The sequence below is a fragment of the Danio rerio genome, chromosome 19 (genome assembly GCF_052040795.2).
Source record: "Danio rerio strain M-AB ecotype USA chromosome 19, GRCz13ab, whole genome shotgun sequence".
Taxonomy (NCBI): Eukaryota; Metazoa; Chordata; class Actinopteri; order Cypriniformes; family Danionidae; genus Danio; species Danio rerio.
In genome coordinates, this window is record NC_141039.2 from 6,205,830 (window position 1) to 6,225,522 (window position 19,693).

A 19,693-nucleotide genomic window follows, 5' to 3' on the forward strand; every position below is an offset into this window, starting at 1 on the left:
GAATTTACATGGGTAAATACATACTGTATTTATAAGGTATAATTCACTCAAAAATATAATTTTTGTCTTCATATAATTCTGTATTCGTGGCCGGGAAATCACATGTAACGTGTGCTGCTGACCGTGAGCTGTTACCACAGAGAGGGTGGGCGCGTGCCCTACTTTATGATAGACGTGCGCGAAGTATGAACAGAAAATTAAACCGCAAGCATGCACATCATTTAAAAAATCACATCGCATTTTAGAGTTATGATTGCGACAAGCATTTGATATGTTTTTTTCTTTCATAGCGAACACACAGCGGTGCATGAAAATAAATGTTTACAGTGTCAGTATAACTACTTTAGCCTATATAATGTTGATTTTACCTGTGAATAAAATGGTCTAATAATGTTGTCAATGACAGATCGCAAGCATAAGCCTATATCTCAAACATAAATCAACATCAGAATTATTATAAGCAGATTAAAATTGTTTATAGAAACCAGTAGACCTGCATATTATATTATTATTGTTCTTTTACCATATGTTTGAGAAAAAAACAATAATAATTGGCAACTCATATTAACCTTTATTATACATCTACAGTATCATGGGAAAATCGTTATCTTTAAGCAAATAAATCGCGATTCTCATTTTAGCCAGAATTGTCCAGCTCTACTTAATTGGTTTGTTGCAATCGGTTTCCTCAAACGTTTTGAGTTGCATTACCTTTTTTTTTTTTTTTTTTTACAGTGTACTAATTTAATTTATATAAAAACGTGTGGTTTTTAAGGAAAACGAGCCCCTAAACCCCTCCTTCAAACATACCTCCAATTGGAGGATGAGTAAATCGTACTAAATGAGACCGTTCAAATTAATATTAATCATCTATTACATTAAAAAGTTACAAACTGGCATGGTTTCACATAGGCTACACTCTCAGGATTTAGTATGGTAATGTATATGGCAATGTTGATGTATTTGGTCTTGGTGGTATAGATCTGCTACGCTGCTGCTGCTGCTGCTTTGATCATTATGGCAGAGCAAGTACCGAGACTTGCTACTGCCAGTATATGCACAGACACGCTGCTGCTGCAAACATAATCCATATGTAACCCCCCGTAGCAGATCTAAACACAGGTGGAGCTGGGGTGGAGGAGGGTCTCCGAAAGCTTTAAATGACGTGGAGCCTTTAAACTGACGAGGAGCAAGCTCATTGGCAGGAGCAATCTCCTGCACCATGTGGGTAATGATGCAGTAGCAGATTAGGTCAACCTATCAGCCTGCGCACGCAGAAATAGCAGAATTTCACGTGTATTTCACTCAGTTTAGTATAATATGATGCAAATCGTAAGAGACTGATCTAACAAATGCATCAAATTTTGCCATTGACCTAACAAATACACTGTAAAAAATGCAGTGTTCCACACAACTTGTCCATGCAATCCCAACACAAATCAATTAAGTTGACTTAACAAATTGCAAGCTTTGAACGTAAAACAATTAAGATTTTCAGCTTATTTTAAATAAGTAGTTTGAACAAGCAGCAAAAATCTATTTAATTTGAGTGTATTTGGCATGAAATTATATTGCTTTGACTTAACAAATTGTCAGTGGATTGAACGCAAAACAATTGAGTTGCGCCAAAAGATGAAAATAATTTGTTTTTTCAGCTTATTTTAAATAAGTAGTTTAAACAAGCAGCAAAAGTCTATGTAATTTGAGTGTATATGGCATGAAATTGTGTTGCCTTGATGCCATAAATGATAATAAATGATGCCAGATTATTATTTTTTTGGACCATTTGTGTCAGAGAAACTATAAAAGAACATGTCAAACTACAAAAAGTAATTTCTTTTGTTAATAAAGTACCCTGATGGTGTGTCCTGTACTGCTTTTCTCAATCTACAGCAGGTTTTATTTGAATCGTACACTCTCAGTCTGAGAAGATGCATACATAAATCATCTTTCTATCGCATTGTTCTTCTCACAAACATAGTGTGACCAATGTGGCCCCATTTGCAAACAAATGACCCAAAAGAGTCATCGGCCTGACTCTGAATTGGTCAACAATGAGTTTGAATCAGCTTAAGGACTCAGTGAATAAATCAGCAACAATTTGAATGCACATTCATATGTTATCGCTTCTGATTAAATTATTATTCATTACTAGCTGATCTCTTAATGGAATCATTAAGGAATATGTACGGAAATTGTGAACTGTTCTTATTACTAATCAAATAAAACCAGCAGAAACTAGTCTAAAGTAGCTATTTCCAGTGGTCAGTGAATATGATGGCCTGCAGGGGTCGCTGTGCAACTCTGATATCCTCAGCATGCTTCATATTTGTGTTGGAAATGATTAAACATAAACATGTAAAAAGGAAACGCATTATTCTGACCTCTTTGTATTAAAATATGAATGTTAACATAATATCATATAATAAACGACTAAAAATGGGTAAAACAGTGGCATATTGGTCAGTTATAACTGTATTATGGAGCTATGCTGTTTTTTTTAATATAATATTTGTTTTTCTAAATATGCCTGACAGGATGTTTTGGCATATACAGTTGAAGCCAGAATTATTAGCTCCCCTTTTAATTTTTTTCTTTTTTAAATATTTTCCAAATGATGTTTAACAGAGCAAGGAAATTTTCACAGTATGTATGATAATATTTTTTCTTCTGGAGAAAGTCTTATTTGTTTTATTTTGGCTTGAATAAAAGCAGTTTTTAATTTTTTAAACACCATTTTAAGGTCAATATTATTAGCTTTTTTAAGCTATATTTTGTTTCGATAGTCTACAGAACAAATATCGGTATACAATACGAACATCTGGAAATATACAATATACACAGCGGAATGAACCGCCAACTTATCCAGCATATGTTTTATGCAGCCTTTGCAGCTGCAACCCATCACTGGGAAACACCCACACATACTCATTCACACACATACACTATAGACAGTTTAGCTTGCCCAATTCACCTTTAGACTGTGGAGAAAACCGGAGCACCCGGAGGAAACCCACATGAATACGGGGAGAACATGCAGTCGAGGCTCGAACCAGCGACCTTCTTGCTGTGATGCGACAGCACTATCCACTGCGCCGCCCAAATCATGTTATAGTTATTATTATTTTTGCTCATTCTGCCTATGGATTGCTTGGCCCCGTTATTGCTGCTTGCAGCTATATTTATTGCTATTGTCATTATTAATTATATATTTAATTATTTAAACACTAATCTATTGAAAAAATTTAAAATAACAATAATGTTCGAAAATATAATTAAATTTGGATCTTTCTAATGCTTTAAACACCCTTTTTGATGTATGACACACTAATGCTAGCAGATAGACATCAGATCATTCAAGCTGTGGATGGATGGTGGATAAAAACTAAGGATAATTACACCGCCATATAAATACATGCTAGTTATGCAAAGAAGGATTAACATCATATCAGAAACCTTGCTTTACTTTAATATGAGAAGCTTAATCTGAAGTTTAAGTAAAAAAAAAAAACAGATGACATGCTCATTTGCATATAGCTATAGGCCGCGAGCAGACACACGTCTGCTAAATCTGATTTACAAAGAATCCATAAGCCCCTCAACTAGACCAGGACACTAAACTGGTCTAACTTTCACACACACTGCTCGTCTATATCAGTTACCACAGTTTAAAAAATCAAAAATATGCTCCGGTTTTCCCCACGGGCCAAAAACATGTGCTATAGGTGAACTGAATGGACTAAAAGGGCCGTATGTACAGTTAAAGTGAATTATTAGCCCCCCTTTAACTTTTTTTTTTCTTTTTTAAATATTTCCCAAATGATGTTTAACCAGGGGCGGACTGTAGCCACATCAGCCCACATTATCACACCCACACAGCCCCACCCTCGGACACGCATATTCACTACTTTTATTGGTGTATATGGTAAAATAATATAAGCAGTACCATATGTAATAGATGTTTAATAGATATTTATTTTGTGTTTGGACTTGTGTCTGAAACCGGGACGAAACCCACACGAACATGCAAACTCTACACAGAAACACCAATGACCCAGCCGAGGCTCGAACCATTGACCTTTTTGCTGTGAGCGCTACCCATTGTGCTGTCCCCTTTTGAAACTATTTCAGTTCATTTTATGCATTTGGCAGCATCTGATTTTAGAGCAATTTTTAAGTTTCTCTGAGCTTTTTGGCACCGCCTTTCCTTTTTTTACGGTCCATCTCTGACAATTAGCTTGTGTTGCACCTAATGTTTGTTTGACATTCTTGCCAGATTTTGATTATGTCCGCGTAATCTCTGATTGGGTCGGCCCATCTCGAAACCAGCTGGCCATTGCCGATTGGGCCAATGCTTCACATTTATTATCATCATTATTATCATCATCATAATATTCACATCTTGCAAGAAACAAAAACTGCCTGTATGTAAAAGCAATACTTATAAAAATATTTAATAAAAAATAGCATACCGGCCCACATTTAAAAAATGGTCCAGCCCTTCTGGCATTTGCCAGATGGCCAGTCCGCCCTTGTGTATAACAGAGCAAGGAAATTTTCACAGTATGTCTGATAATATTTTTTCTTCTGGAGAAAGTCTAATTGGTTTTATTTCGGCTAGAATAAAATCAGTTATTAATTTTTAAACACTATTTTAAGGTCAATATTATTAGCCCCTTTAAGCTATATTTTTCGGTAGTCTACAGAACAAACCATCGTTATACAATAACTAGCCTAATTACCCTCACCTGCCTAGTTCACCTAATTAACCTAGTTAATCCTTTAAATGTCACTTTAAGGTGTATAGAAGTGTCTTGAAAAATATCTAGTCAAGTATTATTTACTGTCATCATGGCAAAGATAAAATAAATCAGCTATTAGAGATTAGTTATTAAATCTATTATGTTTAGAAATGTGCTGAATGTGTGTGAATGTGAGAGTGTATAGTGGTTTCCTAGTACTAGGTTGTAGCTGGAAAGCCATCGGCTTTGTAAAACATATGCTAGAATAATTGGCGGTTCATTCCGCTGTGGCGACCCCTGATAAACTGAATGAAACTGCCCCTTTTAGACTTTGGTGATCAGCTACCACAGTTAAAGGTCACAAACGAATCCACACACACACAAACACTGTAGTTTTATAAGTGGAAGCATGTCTTCAGTAATCTCTGAACATCCTCTCTCTTGCACGATCTACCTGCTGAGCCTTTTATATGCAAAACCAAATCAGTTTTAGCTCCAGTCCAAGTGTCAGTGCTCAAAATTCATTTTAGGATATTAGCAAGCAGTTTTACCAAATTCCAGCGCATCAGCAAATCTACCCCGGCGCTCAATTAGTGCAATAACCTCACAACCGATTTGATTACACCTTCATTTATCTTCTAACAAAACGTCTTTATGATGCGTCTCATTTATCCTCCATCTGCTGATATGGTACCTGTGGCTGCTGATCCCCCCACTACCTCCTCTTCCAATTCCACCTAATCTGAGATTTTGGGAAAATTCCACCTCGGTCTCTATCCCTGCTGCAGTTTCATTCCCGCAGCGCTTCATTCTTCCCTCGTCCCCACTGACACAGCCACATCCGTGACCTATCCTGACCCGACTGTTGCATCTGTTGTTGGGCTGCGGCCAGCTTCACATATGTGCTCGTATTTTCCACTCTCTCTCTCTCCGCCACTTATTATCTACCTGTTCCGGCCCCGTCGGCTGACAAGACACCTACTGAGTTCACTTTCCCCATGAGCTCAGCTCTTGCTGCAGTCAGCTGTAGCATTGCTCGCTGCTTATCATTCTGATACTTTCTCTGTGTGTGTCGCGTCGGCTACCGGGGTTCCCTGCCTCTATTCCATCTGTCCAGAGAATTAATCCCCCACACGCTCAAAATTTCCAGCATCTAACAGGTTTTCAGCTTTGAAGGAAATCACTAATCAATCTGTTTTAATGAGGATCTATTATGCCTGTTATTTTACAAGATGTAAAATAAGTCTCTGATAGTGTCCACAGAATGTCTGTGGTAATTCTCAGCTCGAAATACCACACAAATAATAATGTTTTCATCTACCCTTTTAGGCTTTGATCCTAATTGTGACATTTTGGTGACTGTCGCTTTAAATTCAAATGAGATTGTGCTCTTTTTGAAAGAGGGCGGAGCTACAAATATGTTGCATATGTGTCAGCATAGGGGCAGATTCAAAAACCAGAGTAACCTTTTATGCTAATGAGGGAGAGATCATCACTAATGGGCGGGGCTTTCCCCCTCTGATGACACGTACAAAAGAAGTAAGTCAACCGAAGTGTTTCTTCAGATAGTTTTTATAAAAGTGTGATTACAAGAAATAAAATGAATGCATATTTACCATTAGAAGCTGGCTATATTCACACACTTTTTCCACACAGCTATTTAAACCTCTTATGAAAGTGACTTTTGCGTAATAGGTCCCCTTTAAAACATTATATTTAGGGGTAAATAAGGCCAAAGTGATTTAGGCAATACTTCTGTAGACAAAAAAAAAACATATATATTGACAATCTGTCTTATACAGCACTCACTTTCTGTCTCCATTTAGCAAGTGTGCTCACTCAAGAAACCTTTTAAGTTCATTAGATTAAGTACTATGCTTCCTCTGGTCCGTTGAGGACCTGATTGAGGTGCGTCTGTGCTAGTCAAATCTCTAAATAAACTGCAGCATAACATGACTCGTTTTGGTCACACTTTATTTTAATGTACAATTCACGCTACTAACAAACCATTTTCTAATTAAACTACTAATTAGCTGCTTAATAATTGTTAGTAGGTAATAGCTGGGTTTAGGGATGTCAAATAAGAGCATACTTGATGAATGGTAATTAAAAGGTAATATCTTAATAGGCAGGTATAAATGCAGTAGTAAATGGTATGAATTGTTGCTTAAACTACCGTGTTACATTGAAATTTACATAAATCTACTGATAATGTGCAATTTACGCTATTAACAGACCAATAACCAACACTTTTTGCTTAATAAACTTCTAATTAGTAGTGATGTGACGTTGTGCGCCGAGGCTTCGAACCATGTATCAAAAAAACGATACATCTCGCAGTGAAGCAGTGTACTGGAGCTTGATTCGTTTTGCCATCATCACGTGATCAGTGATGTCCGAAGCTTCATTTTCGCTTATACCCACTTGACTGCTTCGAATTTTGATTCAAAGGTTTAAACACCCTCATAGTAAAGTGTATAGCAAAAGATTAGGCGTCGATTACATACATTTGTACTGTTTCAAAGCACTGCACCTGTCTCACACCAGTAATTAAACTAAAATACAATAGTAATTTTTAATAAAAAGGTTTTGAACCATACTAAAGTGTATTAGCGTATTTTTTTTACAACTATCTTTAAAGGAAACCAGTATTGTGTTTAACAGAGACTATCTGGCGAGTGCGCCTCTGAAGCATCATTTACATAGCCTCCTCCTAGAGCACTTGCCTCCCATACAGGAATCGCTGGTTCGATCCCCGCATGGAGCAGGACTTATTGTATTATGATAAACTTTTGAATACCTTGGATTTTACTACAGTCATCAGTTGTGTAATGTAATATATCTTGTGTAAAAACTACAGTAATTGAGTAGTTTGTGTATATTGCTGTTGTTGTATTACTACATGAATGAGTTGGTCAGTTGTGAACATTTGACATTATGGCAACACAGTGCTTTCCCACACTTTAACCAGAAGAGGTCCTCACCGAGCTCTGATTTAGAAAGCTTCGAGTAACGAACCTTTTTCCGATACAATTGAGTCGAGCGCTTCACTGGTTCAGAAAGCTTCATTTCACCATCACTACTAATTAGCAGGTGATAGTTGGGCTTAGGGATTGGATTAGGGATGTCAAATAAGATCATACTATATAAGTGCTAATAAGCAGGTAATAGTTTAGTAATAAGCAGGTAATAATCCAGAACTAATTATGCAAATTGTTACTTAAACTAAAGTGTTACATTGTTATTTATATAAATCTACTGATAATGTAAAATTTACGCTATTAACAGACCATTAAGTAAGACTTTTAGCTCAATAAACTACTAATTAGCAGGTAGACGTTGGGTTTAGGTATTGGATTAGCGATGCAAAATAAGATCATACTATATAAGTGCTGGGCGACACGGTGGCACAGTAGGTAGTGATGTCACCTCACAGCAAGAAGGTCGCTGGTTCGAGCCTCGGCTGGGTCAGTTGGTGTTTCTGTGTGGAGTTTGCATGTTCTCCCCCGGTTTGCGTGGGTTTCCTCCGGGTGCTCCGGTTTCCCCCACAAGTCCAAAGACATGCACTATAGGTGAATTCGGTAAGCAGAAATACAGACATACAAGTCTGTAGTGTATGTGTGTGAATAAAAGTGTATGGTTGTTTCCCAAGAATGGGTTGCAGCTGGAAGAGCATCCTCTGCGTAAAACATGTGCTGGATAAGTTGGCGGTTCATTCCACTGTGTCGACCCCAGATTAACAAAGGGACTAAGCCGAAAAGAAAATGAATGAATCAATATATAAGTGCTATTAAACTATTACTATTTCAATAATCGGCAGATAATAAGCCAGTGGTAAATAGTGTGAATTGTTACTTAAAAGTTACTTAAAAATTGTTACTTAATTGTTACTTTAAAGTGTCACATTGTTTTTATGTAAATCTACTGATATGCTGTAGCAAAGATGGCTTGGACATAAACACAGGTGCAAACATCAAAAAGAGGTCATATCTGCATTGTTTTTCTTTATTTTATATTCAAATAATTTCTTAATTTTTTTTCAAAATGTATCATATATGTCTAATACAAAATGGCTTTTATTTAATTTTTTAAATGCTTTTATTTATTTATTTATATTATTATTTTTTTATTTATTTGCAGCACAATAACTGGAAGAAATGCAGTTTCTGAAATTGATTTTACTTTAATGGACATTCAGTCTATAGTCAGATTAGTGCGGCTGATTATATTGTCTTCTATTAGCACTTGTTTAGTATCACTTAACACAATGTGTCTGACCTCTCCTTTTCTGGACAAATCTGGGCAAGATACAGTGTGTGATGTCACATAATCTTTGCCTTCCTGGCGCTTCTGAGTAAATTAAATATTAGGTTGCCAGTTTCAGGTCAGATCACACCTGCGTTTCTATCAGGATATCCAGTGCGATCTGACGAGGAAACGTAACGTGTTTTGTGTATTGTCAGAAAATGTATACAATTTCATCCGATTTAATTAATATGGAAACACCTCCAAACACATAAGCCTTCCTTTTATTTGAGGATTAGCTAATCATACTAGAATGCACCAATGAGAATGCTAAACTGAATACGAATTAGCCACTAAATCGCATGATATCGCTTCATTTTAATTGTAAAACATAGTCAGAAAAAAACGTATCACTCAACAACAGCCAATGTCTGCAAGCCAGGCTCATTGCGGAAACGTACCCATGTCTACATTCCCGGGGACAGTGAAATACATGACCAGAGGTACTTCTGCTCGAAGTTTTTGTTTTTGCAAATCCACCAGAGGTCGCTGTGTACACTTTTTGATAATTTCAAATTTGTCTTGCGCGTCCTCTTCTCGTATAAGCTAAGGTTTTCTCTCATCAAAACACACGTGCGGCTGATGATGTGTGAATAAAAGTGACTTGATTTGATTTGATTTGATTTATAAATCCAGCAGAGGGTGCAATATACAATTCAGCTGACCAGGCCAGCTTGCTGTCAACAAATTGACCCACCCACCCACGTCCATAAACCCAACCGATAGTGTTTGCAGCAGCAATCCAGAATAAGAAAAGCCGTCGAGGCCGCGTGATTTCACCACGTTTTCAGCCTGTTGTTTATTTATTTGATTTGATTTATTTTGCTTTTGGTTTGTCATATGCAACGGGCTACTGGGTAAACTAGTAACACCAGAAAGTCTATCCACATGGAGGTAATGGGTCAGCTGGTAGCACAAAAAGAAACAGAAGCCGTGGGCGGGCACCAGGGGTAATTTTAGGATTTTGATTTTAGGGGGGCTCAGCTCCTTATGAGGCTTTTATATATATATATATATATATATATATATATATATATATATATATATATATATATATATATATATATATATATATATATATATATATATATATATATATATTATTATTAAGTCTAATATTACATTTATTAATACATTTATTAGTAATACACTTAAAATGTTTGTCTAATATAGAAGGGTTTTACGCTAAACTAGCAGTATTCCACTGTATTCTGTAGATAGGCAAAGCCATTTGAGTTCTGAATGAGCCAAATAGGCTCAAAAAAAGGAAAAACCACTTTCTATATTCAAGTATATTTTTGTTTCCATGTATTAAATAAATAAACTGCTGCTTTTCTAATTAAATGGCATAAATATAAATATATATTTTTCAACGTACAGGCTAACACACGTCATGATCAGGATTATATGGTCGCTCCTTTTGAAATACAAATAAACAAATGTTAAAAAAACATTTTTTCGCAAGACGAAACAGTCGTGGGGATGAGCTGAACACCAAGGAAGCCCGATTGCTCCTCCATGACTTTGGGGTACAAATGAAACAAGTGTATCTGTAGCAAAAAATAAGCAAATATTATATAAAAATATCGATTAAGACACACTTGTTCTCTTGCTCTGCACAGCTGAGGTTTGATCAAATGAAAAACAAAAGCTGGGGAGGAGCCGAATTCTGCCGCCGTTTTCATATCAAATTTAAAGGAGACCGACAGGATCATTTAGTTACTTATCGCAAAAGTTTTAGGAGGCTGAGTAGAAAAATAGGGAGGCTACAGCCTCCCTAAAATAGACCTAGCAACGCCTATGATTTGTGCTCTCCAAAAATGTAGACAGGGGTACATATCCACAATGAGCCTGTGTTGCATGTCTTCCAACACCAATATTAATTGGGGTCTTAATTAGTTAGTTCTTATTTATGTGCATACAATTTTCAAGCTGTTCTGCTTTCTTGTTTGATGCGCTCAACATCAAATAAATATATGCTAGCAACATTCTTGCTCATTCATTAGGCAACTATAACTGAAATTTACAAAACATTCCTGCAAGCCATGTCCTAAATTCAACTGATTGAGAAAAGTTCAACAGTGCGGTCATATGATTAAACATGAGGTTTTGATATTCAGCTTAGCATTTAATATTCTCTATGCATTAATATTTCAAACATGGAGCCCAAACTAACAAGCTTCGACATCCAGGAATATCTTGTTACCAATTCTGACTTATTCCGGCTTTTAGCAGGAGTCTGGCGAAAAGTGTCTACACGACAGGCTGACATGTTCCTCATCTGACTTCTTTCTGAAGTTATCATTCGCTCAGAAATGCTGTCTTCATTTATTTGAGCCTCGCTTTTTTTGGCTTTGGAACATAAAACCAGCACTGACAAATGCCTCATTATGTTTTGCCAATTTATTTTAGAAGTCTTAAACATGAGTTCACCCCTGAAGCCTGTTAGCTGAGAGGCAGGAAAAGACAGAGAGAAAGGCTGAGAGACACAGACGTTCAACCTTGCCCCTCTCAAGGACATTACAGGGCACAGTGAAGCACAGTAATGTGTTGTGCATCTTCAGAATCAGCTTTTTGATCCAAATAAAACACTTTTTAATTACATTTATTGCCTGCTTGCTCTGTACCGCTTCCAAATGCTGACATAAAATGTGTCTGCTTTTCAAAAGACGCAGTCATCATGTGAAAATACTTCCTTGCTGTAAATTTTTCGGATATAGAACTATCAGTTTAGTGTTACGCATAATATTGGATCGCAGATCTCAAAATATTATGCATCTCGTACAGGGGTGCATTTACGAAAACCATCGTTAGCCAACTAAGGTCGCAAGTTCGGTTGTTACAAAACGTAGTTTGTTGATTTGCCGTTTCCCAAATCCGTCTTTCCAATGAACTTGTATGTTTGCAACTACACCTCTGGAGCTGTAGTTAGAAACATAGTTCCTGGTTGTGTTCTATTCAGTGATTCCCCCTATGCCCTATTCATTTAGAACATTCTAACATTAAAAAAAAGCGTTAAGGTCATCTCTCTTAGATGTAATTTGCTTTCAAAGTATTTTTACAGTTCAGTTTTAGCGATCTTCATCTTTACAATTGCGGTGCCTTCACAGTGCACTTTGAAAACATTGATGTCATTTTGAACACAGCCGTGGCTGATGATGAAAGCTTTAGGTGACCTATTATTTAAAAGCGGAATTTACATTACATCTCCAAAGCTTGTGAAAACAAAAAACATAGCATACGCTAATGCTTTTAATTTATAGTAGGTTATTTATTAAGTATCTGTACTGTATATGACACAAGCCTGTTGGTTAGAACAGTGGTTCTCAAACTGTGGTACGTGTACCACTAGTGCTACGCAGGCTTCCTTCTAGTGGTATGTGGAGGAATTAAATGTCAAATGTAAATGCTACATATATTTAAAAATCTTTCAAAAATTATTTTATATATGAATATGAGGACATATAGCCTATTTTTATGAGGTCCAGGCAACATTTGTAGGTGTTGATAAATAGGCTACTACATGTTAATACTTTACATTTAAGTACAGATTTTTGTTCCTAGCTTTTAAAAACAGTAACCTGTCATTTTTAACGTTTAAAAGCAAATTTTAATATAAATGTTTGGTGTGTTATAAACGTGTTTGGTTTGTTTTTGTTATTTTTATTTATTTATTTTTTAAATATAGTGTTAATATTCAACTATTTATAATGTTTAAAGTGGCTGACAAAAATAAATAGGAATTTAAACAATAAAACAGTAGGAATTAATCTGCCTATTTTTGGAAATGTACAGAGTTGTAGCTGCTTTCCTGGGCCTACTAGGCTACTCTATTTCAATGCTGCTCATTATGGTGGTACTTGAAGAGACAATTTTTTTTCCGAGGTGGTAATTGATGAAAAGAGTTTGATAACTACTGGGTTACAACATTTCTGCAGTGGTTTACATGTGTCAAATTAAGTAAGTAGACTTTTCAAAAAATAAAAACTAAATAAACAATATCCTACTTAATAATAATAATAATAATAATAATCATCATCATCATCATTATTATTAATGTTACTGTTATTAAAGTATTAATTGATTTTTTTTTCATTTCCTAATAAATATAAAGTTTAATTTCTTAATTAATAGCCTCATTGTTTATTTCTTTATATGATTTATATATGAGACCAGCATGCGTGTTAGCTTTTTGTAAGTGATTTTATGTTTTGGAATAGAATATTAAATATGTGACATATACATATATTTCAATTAATATGGAAAATGAGTGCATGTCTTTATCAAAACTGATAATGGATTTTATTTTAAATGCGCGTGCGTGTAAAACAATATAGTTTGCACAAAGAAATTATGGGGTTCTTCTCTAAAGAAGTTGTTGCTCCGCCCCAGTTAGAGCTTTATTATAGGCGTTTTACGATATAACTAACGTGATTTAAACGGATCTGCGATAAAGAAACTTTTGTTTTTGAACTTTTGGTTTTGGGAAACATCCATAACTACGTCGTTCTTTCCCCAAACGATGCATCGTACTATGATAGTTCAGTCACGAGGTGCATCGTTGTTTAGGAAACTCACCACAGATCCATATTAGATGTTTGCATCAGAAACATATATTAGTGGAGATGCCGTCATAAAAATCCCTTTTAATGCTTTTTACTTAAAATTAGTTGAAACAGCACAATTATTAGGTTTTTTTGGCAACAACTTAATTGTTTTATGTCCAATCCACTTGAACTTGTAAAAATGAACTTAATAGATTTGTGTTGAGCCAACATGAAGGATTTGTGTAGAACCCAGCATTTTTGTAGGGTAGTTTTATAGTGTAATATAGTTATAAGGTTATAATTAATATATGTTGATACCTGACAAACCCAATAAACATGGCAACAAAAATGATCAAAGAAGGCATGACTTTTTGCGACAGAGCAGGCTGGATGGGGAACGTTTGCCTCTTATATATTTTTGGCTATATTTCAGCTATAACATTTATTGAAACATCAAAACGCTCATAAAAACATCTATATTTATGCTAATATCTGTTTTAATTGTTATATATATATATATATATATATATATATATATATATATATATATATATATATATATATATATATATATAGTTGAAGTCAGAATTATTAGCCACCCTGAATTAATTGCCACCCTGTTTAGTTTTTTCCCCAATTTCTGTTTAATTGAGAGAAGATTTTTTTTCAACACATTCTAAACATAATAGTTATAACAACTCATCTCTAATAACTGTTTTATTTTATCTTTACCATAAGGACAGTAAATAATATTTTACTAGATCTTTTTCAAGACACTTCTATATATCTTGAAGTGACATTTAAAGGCTTAATAATAAGGTTAACTAGGCAGGTTAGGGTAATTAGGCAAGTTATTGTATAACGATGGTTTGTTCTTGAGACCATCGAAAAAAAAAATTAGCTTAAAGGGGCTATTAATTTAGTCCCTAAAATGTTTTTAAAAATAAAAATAAAAACTGCTTTTATTCTAGCCAAAAGAAAACAAATAAAGCTTTCTCCAGAAGAACAAATATTATCAGACAAATTGTGAAAATTTCCTTGCTCTATTTAACATCGTTTAGAAAATATTCAAAAAAGATATATATATATATATATATATATATATATATATATATATATATATATATATATATATATATATATATATACATATAATTAAATATATACTTAATGCAATAGTGCCATTTTCTCCTGCATGACTCCATAGCTTTATTATGTACACCTAATGATTTGCCATTGATATTCCGTTCAATCCTCTGTGGGTCTCTTTTTGGCCGCTATCACTGCAATCGTAAGAAATTAAGTATACTAATTATGTGAACGGCGCAGTTGAGGTGACATCTTCGTTGGAGTAGCCGATTAAAGTCATAAATCTTCAGTGTTTGATGTGAAATTTTTATCCCAGGTTTGCTTTGGCCACTGTGGAACAATGCTGCATCTCCACCTCGCTTCCACGACAAGCCTGCAATTACGCCATTCAATCTCACTCATTCATTTAATGTCAGATCCCTTCCCCTACACACAAACGAAACCCAATCCAGAAAGGGGGGCAAGGTCAATGAATTCTGTCTGATTTATCCTTGCTCGTCTCCGCTATGCACAGACACGCTCGCCCTGCGCACGCCCACAGTCCAAGCAACCCGTACGCTTCCCTCACCGCGCGACCAATACGTCACAGTGATGTTGACGATTACATAAAATGTGATTATTGCCCAATCATGTCGCATCAGATTCGCGTTGAGCTATTAACACCTTTAGAAGCAAGACTAATGATGGATGTGTGTTTTAAAGCGCAGGCGGCGGAGGATACAGCGAGCGTGCTCGGCTTTGGGGAGGATATGGTGCACGCGCATCACGTATAATTGCGAATTCTGTAAATCCAATTATCTGTAGATTACATTTCTACATTGCGTCTGATAAGCCACGGCTGATATCAGATGCTCCGCTTCTCCGAGGGGAATAAGGGAAGTCTTGGACGGATTCCGGTCCGAGTTTTGCACTAATGACTTTGAGTTGATGAAGATGGCTTGAGTTGTGAAGTTATCTATTTATTTATACAAACATGTTAATGCACTACTTATCTGTCTTATAACCCCCCAAGCGCACCACGCGCGCGCGCGCACACTGATGAGTGCAGTGCACTGGGTTCAGGCGTTTCCTTTACGATATTTCATTGATCTCTGGCGACGGAAAATTCGTGGAGGTTGGGCGACGCATTAAAGCCTCAAGGCCCACCTTCGATATTATGGAAAAATAAATAAATAAATAAATGATTAAGCCGCTATACCGTCGCGACTACAAATAGAAATAATTTGGCGGCCATGTTGCATTGCTTTAGCTCAATTGAGCGATACAAGCAACAATATTACATCCTTTCATGCCTAATATAGGGGCTAAGAACGGAACAATGCGTGCTGCAATAATCGCACATCACACCCAGCGATTAAAATGCGTCCGATGAAGATGTACATGCATCGGGGATGCAGCTTTAGCTGGAGATACTCAAAATTCCCTGGTGCAGAAGGCAAATTTAAGGTGTACCAAAGGAGAACCAGTGTTATATCCGTTTTAAAATAAAATAAAATAAAACATAAAGATCTGTATTAATTATTGATCATGCGGTGATCATAGAATTAGATATTGGGATGGTGCGTGTCAGTGTATGGATACTGGCTAACTATCCGCAGCAGCAGTAGATAGATCACACTCCTGGGCGACATGTATCAAAGGTGGTCTGTTTGTATGCATGTTAATGTAGGGGGGCTCATTTCGCAAATTACGCCATATAACCAGATTTGATCGATAAATCGATCCATCGCACATGGAAGGGTGCGGGAGTGAGAGCGGCTATTAAACACGTAGTATATCCGCGATTTGATTGAGTAACTGCATCAAGAAGAAAGGAGAAATAAGGAGTATGAGGATGTGAGATCGCGGGAAAATTCCGTGCACATCCCCGTAAATGCTGAACCGTGAGCGAGCAGCAGTGAGATGTCAGCTGCTGACGCCCGGTTGCGGTGAGGAGACGGAGAATATGGGAGGAGATGAGCGATAAAAGCAGCAGACTTACACTTCGTAGTTCCTGCGTGCGATCCTTCATTTTTCCCCGCCGTGCTGGCCAAAAATATCTCTTGAGATGTCCGCTGCGTTCGTGTTTTTATGCTTGGCAAATGTCTGGCTCCTGTTTTAATTTCCCACAGATGTAGCAGGTGATTTGGGGGGAAAAAAAAGGCCGCCCTGTTTCTTCTGTCTCCTCTCTGCGCTATTTCACGCCTTTTCCCCCTTTTCCCTGTTCCTGGTTGTGTGATGGTGGTGGTGTGTCCTCCGTGGCGGTGCAGTGATGCCCCGCAGCGCGCTCTGACTCCAGCACACGAATGCGATTCCGAACGCGGTACTGATGCTGCAAAAAAAAAAGAGAGGTGGGGGGAGGGGAGCGATGCAGAGGGCTGGGGATCTTCTGCGCACGCGCATCCGTCTCACTTTACCTGCTGCCCCTCCCCCATCCCGCTCGCTTGCTGTACTGTGCGTCTCCGCAGCGCGTAACTGGCCCACGTTCCCCATCATAACTAGGGAACTGTAGTTTGTTTTAGGCGGAATCAAAGAGCAGGAGACTCCTTTAGGCCTGATGAAATAATCGATGCGGGATTATTTCAGGCTAATGCGGGGGAATAAAACAGATGGGGCAAACTGAAATACACATACTCTTGTAGTAATTATTATATTATATTATGCTATGATATGTTATGTTATGTTATGTTATATTATTTTATTTTATATTATTTTAAATTATATAATATTACATTATATTATAATAGTTTATGTTATATTAACATTATATTTTATTATGATAAATAATATTATATAATGTTATATTATGTTATATTATATTAAGTTATATTATATTATATTATATTATTTTACGTTATATTATGTTATATTATATTATATTAAGTTATATTATATTATATTAAGTTATATTATATTATGTTATATTATATTATATTAAGTTATATTATATTATATTATATTATATTATATTATATTATATTATATTATTTTATGTTATATTATATTACATTATATTATATTAAGTTATATTATATTATATTACATTATATTATATTAAGTTATATTATATTATATTATATTATATTGTATTATGTTATATTATATTATATTATATTATGTTATATTATATTATATTATATTATATTATATTATATTATATTAAGTTATATTATATTATTTTATGTTATATTATGTTATATTATATTATATTATGTTATATTATATTATATTAAGTTATATTATATTATATTATATTATATTATATTATATTATATTATATTAAGTTATATTATATTATTTTATGTTATATTATATTACATTATATTATATTAAGTTATATTATATTATATTTTTATATTATATTATATTACATTATATTATATTAAGTTATATTATATTATATTATATTGTATTATGTTATATTATATTATATTATGTTATATTATATTATATTATATTAAGTTATATTATATTATATTATATTATTTTATGTTATATTATATTATATTATATTATATTATATTATATTATATTATATTATATTATATTATATTATATTAAGTTATATTATATTATGTTATATTATATTAAGTTATATTATATTATGTTATGTTATATTATATTACATTATATTATATTAAGTTATATTATATTATATTTTTTATGTTATATTATATTATATTACATTATATTATATTAAGTTATATTATATTATATTATGTTATATTATATTATATTATATTATATTATATTAAGTTATATTATATTATATTATATTAAGTTATATTATATTATGTTATATTATATTAAGTTATATTATATTATTTTATGTTATATTATATTACATTATATTATATTAAGTTATATTATATTATATTTTTTATGTTATATTATATTATATTACATTATATTATATTAAGTTATATTATATTATATTATATTATATTATATTGTATTATGTTATATTATATTATATTATGTTATATTATATTATATTATATTAAGTTATATTATATTATATTATATTATATTATACTATATTATATTATTTTATGTTATATTATATTATATTATATTATATTAAGTTATATTATATTATGTTATATTATATTAAGTTATATTATATTGTATTATGTTATGTTATATTATATTATATTAAAGTGTCATTATATTGTGTTATATTATATTTTATCTTATTATTTTATATTATATTAAATTATATTATACTAAATTATGTTATATTGTATTATATTATATTATTAGACTTATAAATTATAAATTTATAAAATAAAAATATTGACCTGACCATCTCCTTGCCTAAACCCAACCGACAGTGTTTTCAAAAGCACTGATTCCCAACTTGATTTTAAGTTGACCAAAGTAATTCAATAAATTCAAAACAATATTTCACATTTAAGTCCATGTATATTTTTTTTCTTGGGCAGGATAAATGTTTTTGATTAATATTAAAATAAGTTTTTCATTCGCAACCACGTCAATATGACGGTAATTGATAAATTTAGCTTTAATAAATTACACATAAAAATGCTGTGTTTTACACAATCGATTTGTGTTGCAACATGAAGGAATTTAGTTAATTTAGTAGTTTTTACTAATTTAATTGAATTAAACATAAAACAATTAAGTTGTCCCCAAAAAACTGAGGAATTGGATTGTTTTAGCTCAATTTAAATAAGGAGCAAACATAATTTATTTTAATCATACAGTAATTCATTAGGTTACTAAAAGAAAATTATATGTAAGATTACAAAAAGAGACTAAAGTACGAAAGTAAAATATATTTATTGTCTTTTTATTAACCAATATTTTTACTTTGTGCAAATGTTTTTTTTTCATGACCACAATAAATATTTGTGATTTGGATTAAATTACATTTTAGTTAGAATCCAATCCAATTGAATTATACTTTGAGAAAAACTTTGAAAGTTGATTCAGAGTGTATTGTTTTCAATGTACAATTAAATTAACTTTAACATGTTGTTTGTGTTCAAATGTTTCTGCAAAAAGAGC

The 19,693-nt window shown here is 33.7% G+C and overlaps 1 protein-coding gene across 1 annotated transcript in view; it reads right to left on the bottom strand.

Moving 5' to 3' along the window:
- The window catches only part of stx1b (syntaxin 1B), a 91,194-nt gene extending 74,500 nt beyond the window's left edge, over positions 1-16,694 (bottom strand). Inside the window, 1 exon segment of the mRNA NM_131523.1 lies at positions 16,665-16,694. Within this exon segment, the coding sequence (NP_571598.1) occupies positions 16,665-16,694 (30 nt within the window).
- Positions 16,695-19,693: the final 2,999 nt, after the last annotated feature.